General features: G+C 39.8%; 1 protein-coding gene across 2 annotated transcripts in view; it reads right to left on the reverse strand.

The window, feature by feature from the left end:
* Window positions 1-3,237: 3,237 nt before the first annotated feature.
* Window positions 3,238-18,704, reverse strand: part of ccdc149.S (coiled-coil domain containing 149 S homeolog) — a 59,167-nt gene continuing 43,700 nt past the window's right edge. For both annotated transcript variants that reach the window (XM_018236054.2, XM_018236043.2), the window contains exons 11-12: window positions 9,195-9,305; window positions 3,238-4,503 (exon numbers count right to left, since the gene is read on the reverse strand). In XM_018236054.2, coding sequence (XP_018091543.1) covers window positions 3,941-4,503; window positions 9,195-9,305 — 674 coding nt within the window. In that variant the 3' untranslated portion in view covers window positions 3,238-3,940. The remainder of the gene's footprint in view (window positions 4,504-9,194; window positions 9,306-18,704) is intronic.

The raw sequence follows: 18,704 nt of genomic DNA on the forward strand, positions 1-18,704 counted from the left end.
CCTGTAAAACGCTAACTTCTGATTGGTTGCTGAAGGTAACTACACTAGAAATGTAGCAAATACTATAAAGCTTCACTGTTTTAGACCAAACAGAACCAATATACAGGTCCATTAACCGGAAACCAGTTATCCAGAAAGCTCTGAATTACGAAAAGGCCGTCTCCCATAGGGGTAAATTTATCAAAGAGTGAAGTTCCGCCACTAGAGTGAAATTACGCAGCTCTCCATTCATTTCTATGGGATTTTGAAAGAAGTATTTATCAATGGGTGAAAGTTCACCCTTTGATAAATACTCCTATAAAAATCCCATAGAAATGAATGGAGAGTGGCGGAATTTCACTCTAGTGGCAGAACTTCACTATTAACTTCACCCTTTGATAAATACACCTATAAAAATCCAATAGAAATGAATGGAGAGTGGCGTAATTTCACTCTAGTGGCGGAACTTCACTATTAACTTCACTCTTTGATAAATATACCCCATTGACTCCATTTCAATCAAATGATCCAAATTTTAACAATGATTTAATTTTCCTCTATTATAATAAAACAGTACCAAAATAAGATATAATTAATCCTTATTTGAAGCAAAACCAGTCTATTGGGTTAATTTAATGTTTATATGATTTTCTAGTAGACTTGAACATCGAAATTAAGGAAAGATCCCTTATCTTGAAAACCCCAGATCCCGAGCATACTGGATAACAGGTCCCATAACTGTATACAGAGTTTGCCTCAAAGGTCAAAGAAGCTTTAGATCTAGTCAGGACGCAGTGATCCCAAGTAGCTCGCGAGTAAAATGTTGCTCTCCAACCACTTGGTTGCTGACAGTGGCCTCAAAGCAGGTGCTTATTTTTGAATTCCAGGCTTGGTGGTAACTTTTAAAGACATAAAATCCAAGTGTTCTGCCAAACAGAACCTCCTGTAGGCTGCCAGACACATAGGGCTATCAAATAGCCAGGGACTGTTTTCATGCTTGTGTTGCTCCCCAACTCATTAACCTTTGCTTATCAAAGTAATTTTCGCCAGCGAATGATTTTACATTGCAAGTAGCGCTAAACATCTGCAAAAACACCAATCTAAACATTGCTTGCGATTTTTAATTACATTCTTAACATCACTGCTGCCGTTATTCGTTGTAGCGAATGAGCAATGCTCAGGATTGTTCCAATATCCAATAGGGATGCACCAAATCCACTATTCTGGATACGGCTGAACCCCCGAATCCTTCGCGAAATATTCGGCCGAATACTAGTTTGCATAGGCAAATTAGGGGTGGGAAGGGGAAAACATTTTTTACTTCCTTGTTTTGCAACAAAGGTTAAGCGATTTCCCTCCCCGTCCCTAATTTATATATGTAAATTTGGATTCGGCCGAATCTGAATTCAGCTGAAAAAGGCTGAATCCCAAACCTAATCCTGAATTCGGTGCATCCCTAACATCCAATCATTCACTGACCTGAGCAGTATGTTGGGTGCTGAGGAGTAGTAGATCTCAAGTTCTATCAATCTCTATGCCATCAAAGTATTAAAAATAGATTATTTAGAAAAAAATAAATAAAAAAACTGAAAATGTTCATTATTTTATTCTTGTTCCATTTCCATATGGGAATTAGACAATATATCCAGGCTTTATGACTGGCAGTATTACTAGAAGACTAGAAAGATGAAAAAGTTCTATGGAGAAGGACTTGAGAAGCCAAGCTGAAATGTCAGATGAAATAAAACCTGCTATAAGGCAAAATCCACTTCTGGATTTGGGTTGCCACCTGGCTGGTATTTAACCAGCCTGGCCGGTAAAAATAATGGTTGTTCCCAATGTTATAAACAGGAAAAAATTATAAATATATAGGAAGGCCGGTATTTTTTTTGGGAAAAGGTGGCAACCCCACTTATGGAAGAAAGACCCATGTAAAGTCACAGCCCCAAGGTAACAGCTCTAGCTGCTTCAAACTGAAACAAGTTTACTCATTCCAGATATTTACATTTTTCCATGTCTTTTTGTTTTACCTTTTTGTACTGAAAAATGAAGCAGTGCTGGATCAAGTACAACATAGTAGTACAGAGTAGAAGACTATAAACAGAGACAGACATACTTAAAGGATGACTGTTGTGGTTATAATTTAACAGCTATGTGGTCTAACCACCTTAAAGGACAAGGAAAGGCAAAAAAATAAAATCCCATTTTTACTTTCTTTAATAAAAAAGAAACCTATCTCCAATATAGTTTAATTAAAAAATGTGTACTGTTTTTATAAGAAACCTGACTGTATGCAGTGAAATTCTCCCTTCATTTACTGCTGTGGATAGGAATTGTCAGATGGTCCCTAACTGCTGAGCAGGGAAACAATCATACTTATGAACAGCAGGGGGAGCCCCCGCCTTACTTCCCAGCCATGCAGAATTCAAGCAGCTTTGTTTATGATGATCCCTAATCAGCCCAGACCACACTGAGCATGTGCAGGGTCAGGGTCAGGCAAAGATGTTTAACAAAGTTACAAGATGACAGCCCCCTGTGGCCAACTTTGAAAGCATAAATTATTTGTTTGATTAGGCTTGTGGTGCACTAAGTTCATGTTTATATTTAGTATACAAAATACAGCATTTCTAGCCTTATCCTATTTTAGACTTTCCTTGTCCTTTAAAGAGACTGACAAGAAGTGGAGTACAATATTACCATCTGCTTATGGATCAATACAAGTAAGGCAGAAGAGAGCCTTATAGGTTGCTGGACTTGGCATACATTTGGTTTGGGATTTTTTTTGGGAGTTTTGACTTTGGTATTAATGGAGAATTCAACCGCTTTTATTAAATACCCCTACCCCCCTACCCTAAATAGACCCCCCTCCCTCCTCCCCCCCAGCCTACCTGGTATACCAGGCAAATGTCCCTAACTTTTTACTTACCCCTCAGTGCCGATTTTGACTTTGGGAGTTCACAGCGCCATCTTCTTTTCCTCGGTATTCTTCGTGAAGTAATCGGAGTTTAGGCGCATGCGCAGTTGGAGTAAAATCCGGTGTCGAACAACTTCGCATGCAGCGAAAGTCGCAAAAAATTTCTGAAACAACTGCGCCGAAAGTAGGGATGCACCGAATCCAGGATTCTGAATCCTTCCAAATCCTTCTGCCCGGCCAAATCACTTAGCTTTTTGTCACAAAAACAGGAAGTAAAAAAACGGTTTCCCCTTCCCACCCATAAGTTGCATATGCAAATTCGGATTCGGTTCGGTATTCGGCAGAATCTCTAACAAAGGATTCGTGGGTTCGGGGAAATCCAAAATAGTGGATTATTGCGACTTTTGGCGCATGCATAGTTGTTAGAGACCGGAATATTACTCCAACTGCGCATGTGGCGAAACTCTGATAACTTCACGAAGAATACGGAAGAAAAGAAGATGACGCACTTGAACTCCCGAGGTCAGAATCGGCACTGAGGGCTAAGTAAAACGTTAGAGGCATTTGCCCGGGGTATCAGGTAAGCTGGGGGGGAGGGGGCTATTTAGGGTAGGGGGGTAGGGGTATTTAATTAAAGCATTTGAATTCTCCTTTAAACACCAGTGTAAATTCATAAGACACACATGGGAGGATATTGACTGCCGCAGTTCCATAGCAGAGACCAATGGTGATCAAATTGCCTGAAATTGTTTGGCACCGATTCCCAAATATTGGAAAAGCTCTGTCTGAGGCAGCAATCCAAACGGCAGCCATAGGTCTAAAGCAAAAGCATTAAAATAATGATAAAACAACAGGAGCATGGACAGGACTACACACTGAAACAATACACATATTGCTGCTTATATAAATAAAATATCTCCTATCTTGAAATGAAGTTCAATAAAGACCTAACATGCAAATGATGTTTAATTGTGCAGTGTTCCTCTGCCGGCTAAATACCTCTCTCGATTGAAATAAATAAATCTTTGGAAGGAACTTCAATTAAAGTCAGGAAACGCTCTCATTCAAACGGTTACACCTCTCTATCAATTCACAGCTGTTGTTGGCAGCTTTTTCGGAAGAGTCACAGTCTTCTATTTCCCAGCAATCTTTGTTGTCATGCTGGGCTTCTGTACACTGGTTAACATTGCTGCCGGCTGTGATCTCATCTGCACATTCCTGAGGAACCGGCACAATGTTTTCATCTCCCAGACTTATATCTGGGTGCTTTTTACTCATGGCTCCTGAAGGTTCCGGGCTGGAAAAAGGTGATTGTAAGTTGTCATGGTTCTCTTGACTGCTTGCTGTACTCTGGCTGTCAGGAGGAATTTCAAAACTGGTTTCTTCTATTTCTCCAGCTGTCAGCTCTTGTGTCATCTTAGCAATCTCTGGGCCTTGTCTTTCTAAGTCTTCATTTTCCTGGCACAGCAATGGGATGAAGGGATGCAGGTACGTGTTATCGTAAGTGTTACCCAATGGAACCTGAGAGTTTGCCAGTTGTTTGGCAGCTTCATTGTCGCTTCCCTCATCTAAAGCAGGAGACCCCAACTCAACACCTGGTTGACCGTGTTCTGTGAAATACAAAACAGTTGTTCATTAGTGGATGGAAGCCTCATTATAAACATAACTGGGTTTGTCACCTGGGCACAGCCCAGAATAACTCGGAAGAGCCTAAAGGACTACAGGCCCGATATCTTGGTTGCCACATGCATTATATATATAACACTGTGTGGCACTAGACTAGGGATGCACCGAATTCAGGATTCGATTCAGGATTCGCCCAGGATTCAGCCTTTTTCAGCAGGATTCGAATCCTTCTTTCCGGACGAACAAAATCCTAATTTGCATATCCTAATTTGGGGCGGGGAGGGAAATTTCGTGACTTTTTGTCACAAAACAAGGAAGTAAAACATGTTTTCCCCTTCCCACCCCTAATTTGCATATGCAAATTAGGATTTCGGTTCGGTATTCAGCCGAATCTTTCACAAAGGGTTCGGCCGAATTCAAAATAGTGGATTCGGTGCATCCCTGCACTAGACATATAGACAATTTATGGGGGAATGTCATAAACTAGTGGAAACAGTTCCGGACTGGAACAGCGGGACACCGGGAAAAAACCCGTTGGGCCCTGATGGCCCAGATCCGTCCTTTCATGGAAGCCATTTCCTCCCTCCTTGGTGGAGGCCAGGGGGCCAGGTTGTGGCTCAAGGAGGGGGGCCAGGTTGTGGCTCAAGGAGGGGAGCCAGGTTGTGGCTCAAGGAGGGGAGCCAGGTTGCTCATGGAGGGGAGCCGGGTTGCGGCTCGGGGGGCCAGGTTGAGGCTTGGGGAGGGGGCCAGAGAGCGCTTTGCCTTCTACACTGACGGCAAAAAATGTATTTATAAGGCATAGTGCCTATGTACTTTTTCTGCCCATTTATACATGCATGGAGTTTAAAAAGTTGTCTTAATTCTATCCTATTATTCCTCTTCTTGACCATCCAATAAGATTCAAGGATTCCATTGGCGATATATTATGGAAACCATACTGCTATAATCCACTAAGGTTGTGTGTGCCTGATCCAGATAACCTCACATATTCAGCAGCTCCATGTCATGGCTGAACTATACCTGAAAGCACTATGGGATTTATGTAATTAAAGGAGCAAGGTTTGACACAGGTCTAATCACAAGTAGAAAACAAAATCAGCAGGAAACATTTACTGGCTGCTGGTTCACAAGCAAACACCTTATTGGCTATGGGATACTAGGCCTGGGCAAACTATGTGCCTTTTATTTCATATGGGGGTAAATATCTACTGTGGGAATGAAGGAATTTGGACACATAGCTTTTTAATTTTTTTTTATAAGATTGTAAAAATAGAGTTAGAGGTTTTTGCTGGATGGGACTTCAAATTTCCCTTTTTAGCAAAATTAATGAGTTCATTATCTGCAGCAATTAGAATCAAATCCTACTTACAGACAGAGCTCACACAGGCTCTCCAAGGAGATCCTTAATCTGTCCACAATTACAAATGGGATGTGCTCTGGCTGAGCAGAAACACAGCGAGACTGTTTAGAGTGATTTGCTAATGCGGCCATGCGTTGCTGACTGCAATATCTCATTAGGCAAACGCTGCGCTGCTCGCCTGCCGGCTTTGACTTAAGAAAACGGTAGAAAGTGAAAGAATCCCTGGAGGGTAAATACACGGATATTGTGCATCGCTAACCGTGAGATCGGAGTCATTACAGACTGCTCACAATGCTCAGCACTGCTGGGTGCGTATCTAAGGGCGGGCTGCTTGGAAACCGATCACATGGAAATATTTTTATCACACATCAATATTTGTATCTGATTTAATGTATTTTAATAAATATAATCTCAGTTTAGCACTCAGGAGTATTCATGGCATTTGTGTTTATTATGTATATGGCCACCTGAATAATTCCAAAGCCACGTGAGTGCAGAGTACCAGCAGTAATTCCCTTATCTCCTATGTCTGTTTGCTGGCAGTTACAGGGTTAATCAATCTTCTTGCAGAACACATATTGCTTCTATATATAAAAAAAAAAAAAGAGCCAGCCATACTCAATGAGATATGCTCAATTCGTGAGCCAAATTGGTGGGCAATACAGTGGGCCCAAAGAGACCCATTAAAGTAGAACTAAAGCTTAACTAAAGAAGTAGCTATAAATGTTGTACATTATATTTTGTGCTTCTGTACCAGCCCAAGGCAACCACTGCCCTTTAGCAGTAAAGATCTGTGTCTCCAAAGATGCCCCAGTAGGGTCGTCACTAATTATCAAGCAAAAAATAAGGTATAAGCTGATGCTACAGGGCTGATTATTAAATTCTGATGCTAATTGCACTGGTTTCTGGGCTGCCATGTAGTAATTATGTGTATTAATTACTAATCAGCCTTATATTGTGACATTTCTATTCTATGTGTACTGTATATTGTGAGTGGGTCCCTAAGCTCAGTAAGTGACAGCAGCACAGAGCATGTGCAGTGAATCAGCAGAAAAGAAGATGGGGAGCTACTGGGGCATCTTTGGAGACACAGATCTTTACAGCTAAAGGGCTGTGGTTGCCTTGGGCTGGTACAGAAGCACAAAACATAATGAACAACATTTCTGTCTGCTTCTTTGGTTACACTTTAGTTCCCCTTTAAGCCTGAGATGACTCATACAGCTTGCCCAGCTTTGGGACTGCTCCAGTGGCTCCAGGTACTTATCATGGAGGCAGCCGTGTGTAACAAATATGTATAACTTATACACATAGAGGTGATGAATTAAGGTTTTATTATTATTATAAAGAACCTCATTACTTATAAACACTGATATGGTAATATAGTAATTAAATATTCAAACACAATTAAGGCACAAACTATTTTAAATTACATTAAAGTACTTCAGTCTGCTAATAGACTGTAGCAGCTGTTAGATATTTTTGTTTATACAACAGGGATATCCAACCCGCAGCCCACCAGCTGTTGTACTGTAACAAAGGCCCAGTAGAGGGGATAGGCCTATGCGTCTTTTTACATATACAGGTATGGGACCTGTTATCCAGAATGCTCGGGACCTGGGTATTCCCAGATAACGGATCTTTATACCTTAAGTCTATTAGAAAATCATATAAAATAAACCCAATAGACTGGTACTGCCTTCAATAAGGATAATCATTTTAAAAAAAATTGGGTTATTTGGATAAAATGGTGTCTGTGGGTGACGGCATTTCCGTAATTCAGAGCTTTCTGGATAACTGGTTTCTGGATAATGGAGCCCATACCTGTAGAAGGATCATTTAGTATTTTAGAGGGGCTGCATGAGGGCATATGGGTGTCATTTGTATACATACAACAAGGCTTCCTATTGATCATCCTCACTGACATAATATCAGTGACAAATATGAGCATATATTTTACAGTATAGGTATGGGACCCATTATCCAGAATACTCGGGACCTGGAGTTTTCCGGATACGGGATCTTTCCGTAATTTAGATCTCTGTACTTTACAGTTTTATTATTACAGAGAAAAAAGGAATCACTTTTAAAAATTTGATGCCATCCTGTAATTTGGAATTTTCTGGATAATGGATCTAAAAAATAGGTCCCATACCTGTATATTTATATATATTTATTTCTGGTAGTTGAGATAGTGCTTATGCACCTTTTTATTTACACAAGCCCAGCTGAACAAGTTCATGTTAAGAAGTTCAAGAGTTCTGGTAAAGGAAAACTAAACCTTAAGAATGAAAACTAAACCTTAAGAATGAATACTTAACAGATAATTTATATTGTAATAAGTGGCATATTAAAGAATCTGACCAAACTGGTATATACTGTATATTTACGTAAATATTGCCCTTTTACATCACTACCATTCTGTGTGCTGCCTCAGAGATCACCTGACCAGAAATACTGCAGCTCTAACTGTAACAGGAAGAAGTGTGGGAATAAAAGACAGAACTCTGTCCATTCATTATGTGCCCTAGGATTGTGTGCGCCCAGTGAATCGTATGATCCAGGAGGTGGCCCTTAGTATTTATAATGGGATTTTTCTATTTAAGATTATCCAATAGCAAATAATTCAAAGCTGACTAGAAAAGTATATATATATTTTTTTTTTTAAAAAAAAAAAGTTTATTAAAGGGGCGGTTCACCTTCCAGTTAACTTTTAGTATTATATAGAATGGACAAGAATAAGCAATTTTTCAATTGGTCTTCATTATGTATTGTTTTTTTGTTTTTTTACAGTTTTTGAACTCTTTGCCTTCCAAATTGATTCTTTCCAGCTTTCAAATTGCTGTGTTTTATTGCTCATCTTTCTATTCAAGCCTCTCCTATTCATATTCCAGTCTCTTATTCAAATCAGTGCATGGTTGCTAGGGGAATTTGGACCCTAGCAAAAAGACGGCTGAAATTGCAAACTGGAGAGCTGCTGAATAAAAAGCTAAATAACTCAAAAACCACAAATAATAAAAAATGAAAACCAACTGCAAATTTTCTAAGAATACCACTCTCTACGTCATACTGAAAGTTAATTTAAATTCATTCACATATGAGCGGTTTCATGCAATGGGTTTGTATAGAGTATACTGTGACGCGCCGCTCTGCGTGCATGCATGAAGGCCCCGCTCTACAATCCGAGTATTGGGAGAGGGGGTCTGGCCGGGCCAGTACGACCCTGTATAGAGACCTGCAATGTTCGGGGGTATCGTTTTCTTGTACAAGGCCTGGAATGCCAAGCAAACAACTTCAAAAACCAACACGAGTTCTTACCTTCATTGGTCAGCGGCTTATGGTGAGGCACATCAGTAAATGCCGGTATAAGAGATTTTGGCCCCCTTGAAGGAGATGATGGATTACTGAGAGTTATAGTGTCCCTACCTCCTGCCAGAGAATGGAGACAAATACAATGCAGTTAGTGTGGGAGACAAACAAACAAAGCCTTGGCCCAGTGCAAATGACTGGAACTTTTATCATACATAGAAACTGTATACATCAAGACACATAACTGATAAAGATATAACATATTCCCATTATATCTGCCGGCATAATCTTACGTGGATCTCTTCCCAGAAGTGTCCCGCCCCAGTACTAACAGGAAAGCCATCATCTCACAAGGCAACATGGGAAAGATGAATAATGGATGCCTCCTGTTACTGTAACATTCTGTTCTTGGGATTTCTCCACAGGAAGCCAAGTGCAGCCGTCTGTTTGTTTTCCCAAAGCCGGATAGCGCCTGACATATCTGCAATAATGTAATTATCTATCCGTGCCGGCATTTTCGTGAGAGTGGAGAGGGAGGGGTGTCTAGTCTTTAGTAAATCTGCTTTTGCTTGATCAGCCGAAATCATTATAAGGGTAAGTCCAAACAGGGCGTTTTGGGGAGAATTGCCTCCCCAAACGCCTTCCCTGTTCCTGCGCCGGCTAAAATGAAAAAAAAAAACGCTGGAGCTAATCAAACGCGGCGGTTTGTTTTCCGAAGTCGCCTCACGAGGATCTTCAGGCGACTTCGGAAAACGAATAGCGCCGGCGTTTTCTTATTTTAGCCGGCGCATATTCAGGGAAGGCGTTTGGGGAGATTGGTCGCAGCAAAAACGAGGTGACCAAATCTCCCCAAAACGCCAAGTCACATGACTTGGGGCAGCTGGGAAATTGACAAAATGTCTAGCCCCATGTCGGATTTCAAAATTGAATATACAAAAATCTGTTTGCTCTTTTGAGAAATGGATTTCAGTGCAGAATTCTGCTGGAGCAGCACTATTAACTGATTAATTTAAAAAAAAAAAAAATTTCCCATGACAGTATGCCTTTAAATTCGACGTTATACTTGGCACACACAAAACAAAGACTAGACACATTCAGATGCACTGCTTAAAGAACACACACTTGAGCCGTTACAAAGCTTAATGAGGCAAGAAGAGACATGTTGCATTGTCCTGACAACTTTTCTCAGAATCTTTTCCCCCATAATTTTCACTGTTAATGACACGTGGCACATGGGCACCATTATCCACTGAAATGGCTCTCATCGAATGGTCATACTAAAACTACAACTTCTAGCAACCCACTGGCTTCTAAGTGCTTCTGAGAGTTTTAGTTTAACAGCATCTGCCACACAGAAAGAGCATAGGGCAGTCAAAGTATGGCACACACAGGAAGCATAGGGCAGGCAGAGTATGGTACACACAGGGAGCATAGGATAGGCAGAATATGGCGCACACAGGGACATAGGACAGACAGAGTTTGTCACAAACAGGGAGCATAGGGTACACTGATACTATGTCTGGGTTCCTGTTTGGGTGTTGCTTTCCAGTATTATGTGCCCTACATTTCTACAAAAAAGTTGCCATGCGTGTGGCCACACCCCCTAATTACCATGTTCATTTTACAAAATTTGGCAGGTTATAAAAGTTTAAACATATTTCTGTGATTTTTTTCAGTTCTTAAACTTTTGCTAATGAAAATGAATTTCCCTTTAAACTGTGAGTCTAAGGGACCTGTTATCTTATATTGTTACAATAACTTAGTTGCTTATCTTGAAATTGTTACAAAAGTATCTTATATGCAGCCGAGGCTGTTCTGGGCTCTCTGCCAAAAGCCAATTAAGTTAGAAACTTTATTTCTTTTTCTGGTTGTTTAGTGCAGAGAAAAACAGGACTTTCCGGTACAAACGAGTCACTGCGGGTTGAGCGGTCAAAAGAGGGACTGTCCTGCTGAAAACGGGAGGTTATTATTATTATTATGGGATACCCTTTTCCTATACACTCCATTTTAAGCACATAATTCTAAAGTTTTTAAAAAAGATTTTATTTTTCTCTGTTATAAAAATATCTATATATATCTTTCAATTGATGGTAACTAAGCTGCATGAATCCATATTGGTGGCAAACCAAACCTACTGGGTGTATTTAATGTTTAAATGATTTTTAGACTGTATAATGACCCAAATTGCCAAAAGATCCCTCATGTGGAAAATCCCAGGTCTCAAGCATTTCCGGATAGCAAATCCTTTACCTCTATTAATAATAATATTCTTCTACAGTCCAACTATTGCATTGGTGCTCTTTAATAGAAAATGTTGCTCAACATGCCTTGGAGAGAAGCAGTTAAAGGAGACCCATCACCCAAAAAATTATTCCAAATCCTATTTTATCATGTTAGTCAAGTAAAATTAACTTTAATTACACTGTAAAAAATTTTTGAATCGTTTCCTTCCGTCTGGGAATTCATAATTATAACAAGCAGGCAGGAGCGATTCTGTGGACACTGTTATTAAGACAAGTCTTGTATCATCTCAGAATCTTGTTTGTGCACCAGAATGTGGGACCTGATGTCCATCCCCATGCACTGGCTACACAATTAAATGGTTAAGAGAACGGGGGAATGTGGGGAGAGCAGTTACATCTAATAAGTGCTAAATGGAAAGTGAAAGTAATTGCCTGCCCCGCCTCTATGCCAGAAGTTTACAACAGCTATGAATGCTTAAATAAAAAAATAATTTGGGTTTCATGTTTAATTTGAAAAGGACATTTATTATACAACTTTTAGGGGCCGATTCATGAAGCTTGAGTGAAGGATTCGAATTAAAAAAACTTTGAATTTCGAAGTGTTTTTTGGGCTACTTCGACCATCGAATGGGCTACTTCGACCTTCGACTACTACTTCGACTTCGAATCGAACGGTTCGAACTAAAAATCGTTAGACTATTCGACCATTCGATAGTCGAAGTACTGTCTCTTTAAGAAAAACTTCGACCCCCTACTTCGGCAGCTAAAAGCTACCGAAGTCAATGTTAGCCTATGGGGAAGGTCCCCATAGGCTTGCCTGAGATTTTTTGATCGAAGGATATTCCTTCGATCGTTGGATTAAAATCCTTCGATCGTAGGATTTGCGCTAAATCGTTCGACTTCGATATTGGAAGCCGAACTATTTTAGTTCCTAGTCGAATATCGAGGGTTAATTAACCCTCGATATTCGACCCTTCATACATCTGCCCCTTAATGTCTGGGTGACAGGTCCACTTTAAATGTGCTGCTGACAGTGTGAAAGACAGCAGGCCAGAATTCTGGGATGTTCACACCCGAAACACACTGGCAAGTGTCCTTGTAAAAGTGAAAGGAAATGCTGAACAAACTGTTTAGCTGCAGACGGCTCCAGCACAATGGCTCAAGATTTTGTTATTGTCATAATGGGATGATGAGAAGTCAGAAGGCTCTCAGCTCCACGCCAGACTAACAACGGGGCCAGACCAATACATTTATGGACAGTGTTAATTAAAAACAATTGCAGGTGGGCAGTGGCTTTAGAATGACCATTATCAAATTTCTGTAAATACAGGTATGGGATCCATTATGCGGAAACCCAGTATCCTGAATGCTCCGAACTACAGAAAGGCTGTCTCCCATAGACTTTTTCCTCTGTAATAATAAAACAGTACCTTGTACTTGATCCAAACTAAGATATAATTAATCCTTATTGGAAGCAGAACCAGCCTGTTGGGTTTATTTAATGTTTACATGATTTTCTAGTAGACTTAAAGGGGAACTCCGGGTTCCAAACCAAAATTTGATAAAGAGGCCCACATAACATAGAAACCCCTAATACACATCACATCACAGTTACCCGTTTCTTCAAAAAGTATGAATAAATGCCATTTTCTATGCTGAAATCCAACTGTTTAACAGTTCTCTTTCTGCATCATTTGAAATCCTGGCAGGGAAGGAGGGACTAAAAACTGATGTTACAAATTGTAACAACCACATAACCCACAATGCATTGCACTGTGATGTTCCTTTCCTTATTGAAATCGTGTGTGCAGGGAATTGTGGGGTTTGGAGGATGCAGGCGGAGGACAGATGGCTGTTGATACAAAGTAACAGTAGTCAGCCAGCTCAGAAAAGTAGTCAGACAGATCAGCATGAGAGTACGGCGCTAGGCTTAGGGAACTGTTCCAAACCATGAAAAATCATGAAAAGTCTGCATATTTTTTAACTGATGTATATTGCAAAGTTGCTTGAAACTAGGTTTACTTTTCAAAAAGCTTAAGTTCTGTTTGTGTGGCGTTCGTTCCCCCTTTAATGTATGAAGATCCAAATTAATCCGGAAAACCCCAGGTCCCATGAATTCTGGATAACAGGTCCCATACCTGTATCTGCAACTTTGAATACAGGTAAAACTAAATTTATTTTAGTAGGAAAATTAAACCACTTTTGATGAATTTCAGTGGTGATAAAGGACATCAACATTCATTTGTAGTAGGGTTCTACACAAGGGAATGCTACCAGTCTGACATGCATACGTGGCTTACAGAAATGCAATGTTCCCTTATATGGGTTAAAGAAATGGTTCTCATGAAAGGTAAATATAGCCCATGTAGCAAGAAGCACTGGAGTGGGGGGGGGAGAGAATATTGATCATAGGCAGTCATGGAAGAAAAGGCAAGTTCTAATCTCAACACAACGCAAGGCTTACTGTTTTCTGCTACTTGCCTTACTTTCTAGGCAAGCAAAGTGTCATAAGCTTGAGTGTCAGGATAAATGGTAAATCATCCGAATGGAAATCAGCAGGAACAGAGATTTGGCCCATCGGTATGTCCAATTTGATACAGGCATTTAAGGTCCTAAAGTCAGTGCTGTCCAATTTTTTCAACTATTAGGCAAAATAACTGATTATGGGGGTGGTTCACATTTACGTTACCATTAAGTGTAAATGGCTAATACTAAGCAACTTCAATTAGCCTTCATTTTTTCTAGTTTTTAACTTATTTGCCTTTTTCTTCTTCTGAATCTTTCCAGCTTTCAAATAGGGGTCACTAACCCCATCTAAAAACAAATGCTTTTTAAGGCTACAAATTTGTTGTTGCTACCTTTTATTACTCATCTATCTATTCAGGCCTCTCCTATTCATATTCCAGTCTCTTAATCAAATCAATGGAAGGCTGCTAGGGTAATCTGGATCCTAGCAACTAGATTGCTGAAAATGCAAGCTGGAGAGCTGCTGAATAAATATCTAAATAAATAAAAAAAATAATAATAATAATAAAAAGAAAACCAGTTGCAAATTGACTCAGAATATCCCTCTCTACAGCCTACTAAAGATATTTTAAAGGTGAACAATAGTGATGTGTGGGTCGGGTTTTCCCGACCCGAACCCGCCAAAAGCCCATCCGCAGTCCCTCCACTCGCACCCGCCCAAACCCGCCTAACGGATTCCTTTTTTTAGACCCACGCTGACCCGCCCATGACGTCACAAAAAGGACGGGGAGAGCAGGCACAGCATCTATAGAAGAAGAACCCGGAAGCCAGCAGTGCAAGCCACCAACGAAGAGGAGTGCGAGGGCAGCCCAATCCCGCCCGACCTGCGGGTAAATCCGCGGGTATCAGACAGGCCCGCACAGCACTAGTAAACCCCTTTATGCGAAGGCAATTTTACCTTTTGTTCTACTAAACTAAGAAGCAGAAACGTTTACCAAAACTGCTGATGAACCATCAGCAAAATATAACAAACTCTATCAAGCAACCTAATGGTTACATCTGAGTAAGCCTCAAAAACAAAATTTAAATTTAATTGTATCGGGAAAAATAGTATGTCACCCCAAAGGTAAACCTGTCTCCCCAAACACATATCTGACCACGAAATCCATTTACAAATATATAAAGTTTGGGTCACTGTAGAGGCCTTTTTCCAGAGACCTATAACTATTGAATAACAAAGATAAACAGCAGTCGTCCACTCTAGTGAATATCACAAAGGGACATGCAGAGGAAGGGTCAGTTAGGGATTGTCTTTTGAGATTTCCTTCCTTTTTCTTAAAATCAACATTACTATTTTTGCTGAGTTATGGCTTCTTCCGTAGCCCAGAACATAAATTGCATTTTTTTAGTACAGTGATGAAGCAGAGGATGTAGCAATACTAACACAGTCAGGTTTCGATAAAATTGTCCTACTGAAAATTATTATGAAATGAGATGTAAAGAAACAAAAACCCCATGGGCAAATAGCTAATGGCTCACTAGGAAGTAGAAACAGATGATAAAGAAAGGTCAATAGAAGGTCTTAAAGCAGAGATACTTAAGGTGTCCAAGGTGGGTCTCCTTGATTAACTTAGAAACATTTAAACTGTTTCCCTATAACAGGAATAATCAGTAATTAACTGGTCAATAAGAACACAGGCAGGTTTCAATGAAAATGTCTTACTGAAAATTATTATGAAATGAGATATAAAGAAAAAAAAACCCATGGGCAAATAGGTAATGGCTCACTGGGAAGTAGAAACGGATGATAAAGAAAGGCAAATAGAAGGTCTTAAAGCAGAGATGGTGTCAAAGGTGGGTCTCCTGTCTTAAAGGGATCCTGTCATCAGAAAACATGTTTTTTTCAAAATGAATCAGTTAATAGTGCTACTCCAGCAGAATTCTGCACTGAAATCCATTTCTCAAAAGAGCAAACAGATTTTTTTTATATTCAATTTTGAAATCTGACATGGGGCTAGACATTTTGTCAATTTCCCAGCTGCCACTGGTCATGTGACTTGTGCCTGCACTTTAGGAGAAAAATACTTTCAAAATTGAATATAAAAAAATCTGTTTGCTCTTTTGAGAAGTGGATTTCAGTGCAGAATTCTGCTGGAGTAGCACTATTAACTGATTCATTCAAAACAGTTTTTTTCCCATGACAGTATCCCTTTAAGGTGTCCAAGGTGGGTCTCCTTGATTAACACATTTAAACTGTTCCCCTATAATAGGAATTAGCAGTAATTAACTGTTCTAATGGTCTTCTGGTCAGGAAAATGTGAGAAAAGTTATCTGAGGTTTCTAATGTTTTAAGAACATCAGACCAGCCTTCTTTCCTTCTCTTGACAACTTCCTTGACTACGTTATGATCAGAAACTGACCAGCAGCTGGTGCTGTTGTAACAAAATTCAATCATATTTACAGTACATATATCCCTTAATATCTTGGAATTAAAAAAACAAAAAAATACTGAATGTAAATTTCAAAAGTGCTTAGAATAGCAACTATAACCCAGGTATAAAACAGGTTTACTTATCATTTAAGTATGTTTTCCCACATTTTTTATAATAATTTTGGTCCACTTTCATTAAAAACCTGAATGTTCCCCTGTAAATGTGTCTTTTCCTGCTTTAAAAATGTTTTTGTTTGTCGTTTACACCATTTTTACATAAAAACCCTGATTTTACATTTTCATGGATTTTTTTTCCGGTCCCCTGGAAAATGTAAAATCTGTGTCGTAAACCAAACTAGGGTAGCTGCCCTGAGCAAAAAAAGTTGCAGACTCATTTAAAAAAAAACAAAAAACTTTTTTCTGGGCCCAAAGAAATTAATTCTCCACTAAATATTATGTATATATATCTCACACATTGGAGAACAAATTTAGTCAGCACACCGATTCTTAGTATCTTGCCTTGATGGTGCACGTTCTGCAACGACCACTTTCCATTGACAGACCATGTAATGTAGAAAATGAACAGCACCATCGATTTGGATGTGGTTTAAAAAGCCTTTATTTGTGCTCTTGTGGGCATCCCCCGCGACGTTTCAGGCCATGTGGCCTTTTATCAAGCTTGATAAAAGGCCACATGGCCTGAAACGTCGCGGGGGATGCCCACAAGAGCACAAATAAAGGCTTTTTAAACCACATCCAAATCGATGGTGCTGTTCATTTTCTACATTATATATCTCACACACACATACAGCAGCCTACACAATCACACATCCTACGATAAGAGGTGTCATTCCATTTATTAATGCCATAAAAGATATTTCAAGTTTAACGTACTCCCAAATCCCACAGAGACTTTGTAGCTCAGGCCTTCATGAAGCATAAAAAAAGGGAGAAAGAAGACAGTTATCTATAGAAGTCTTTAACGTTTAATATATTCACATGCTGTGTTGTATCAGCGATGCATTCCTGGCAAGTGAAGCACAGACAAAACCAATAGCCACGCTCACCTGATACATTTCACAGAAATAGAACGCTGCTTAGCTTGCATACACAATCTGCTTCTTCATCACCATCTATGTATAAATACCTGTATTCATATTATTCTGCATCTCAATCCAGTGTAAAAGAATAATATAAAAATATATGTGTGTATACACACAAACATACACCCACCCACTTGTGTTTAGAAAAAGTTTTAGTTTAAAAAGGTGAATAAAGCTCAAAATCCTTATAATAGCTTTTCTTACCATACACACAAATTTATTGGGAACACGGTCAGGCCCGGATTTGTGGAAAGGCCACCAAGGCCCGGGCCTAGGGTGGCAGGATTTTAGGGGGGTGGCATGCTGCCCAACCACACCCACATTGGTTCAAAAACACTGGGGATGCGCTGGAGATACAATCGATTTTTTAAATTTCCCCATTGATGATGAAAATTTGCACGAATAAAGGGGAGGGGACAGGGGCGACAACCTCAGTGGGCCTAGGGGCGCCCTCTATGTAAATCCGGCCCTGAACACTGCACATTCTATTTCAAATCAAAACACAAAGAAAAATTTATCACATTTGTGTTATTCTTTTACAGAGATTGAAGAAAAGGGAATATTAAACTGTTCCAAAAAATAGCGTCTATATTCTTCTTTACAAACTCATTCACTGTATAAACTGAAACATGTTTCAAGATTTTGCTTCCCTTTGAATCACTGAACTAATATTGAGTTGTATAATCAGTGTTTCTGAGAACTGCTGCACATCTGTGTTAAATGGAGTCCACCAACTTCTGTTACTTTCCACAATTCTTCTGCATTTCTTGCTTTTGCCTCACAAGTTTTCTATTGGATTAAGGTCCGGGGATTGGGCTGGTTATTCCATAATGTCAATATTGTTGGTCTGGAACCAAGATGTTACTGGTTTACTGGTGTGTTTCGGGTTGTTATCCTAACATTTCAAGGGCGTTTCCTCTTTGGCATACGGCAACATGACCTCTTCAAGTATTTTGATGTATTGAAACTGATCCATGATCCCTGGTATGTGATGAATAGGCCCAACACCTTAGTATGAGAATCATCCCCATATCATGATGCTTGTGCCACTGGCTTCACTGTGTACTGTGACTTGAATTCAATGTTTGGGGGTCGTCTGACATACTGTCAGCGACCCCTAGACCCAAAAAGAACAATCTTGCTTTCATCAGTCCACAAAATGTTGCGCTGTTTTTTTCCCCCAACAATGGGACTGTGCGGGGGCTTCTTGCCGATAGCTTGGCTTCACATAGGCGTCTTCTAATTGTATCACAGGTAACTTTACACCTTCTTTTAT

This window comes from Xenopus laevis, chromosome 1S, assembly GCF_017654675.1.
Source record: "Xenopus laevis strain J_2021 chromosome 1S, Xenopus_laevis_v10.1, whole genome shotgun sequence".
NCBI lineage: Eukaryota > Metazoa > Chordata > Amphibia > Anura > Pipidae > Xenopus > Xenopus laevis.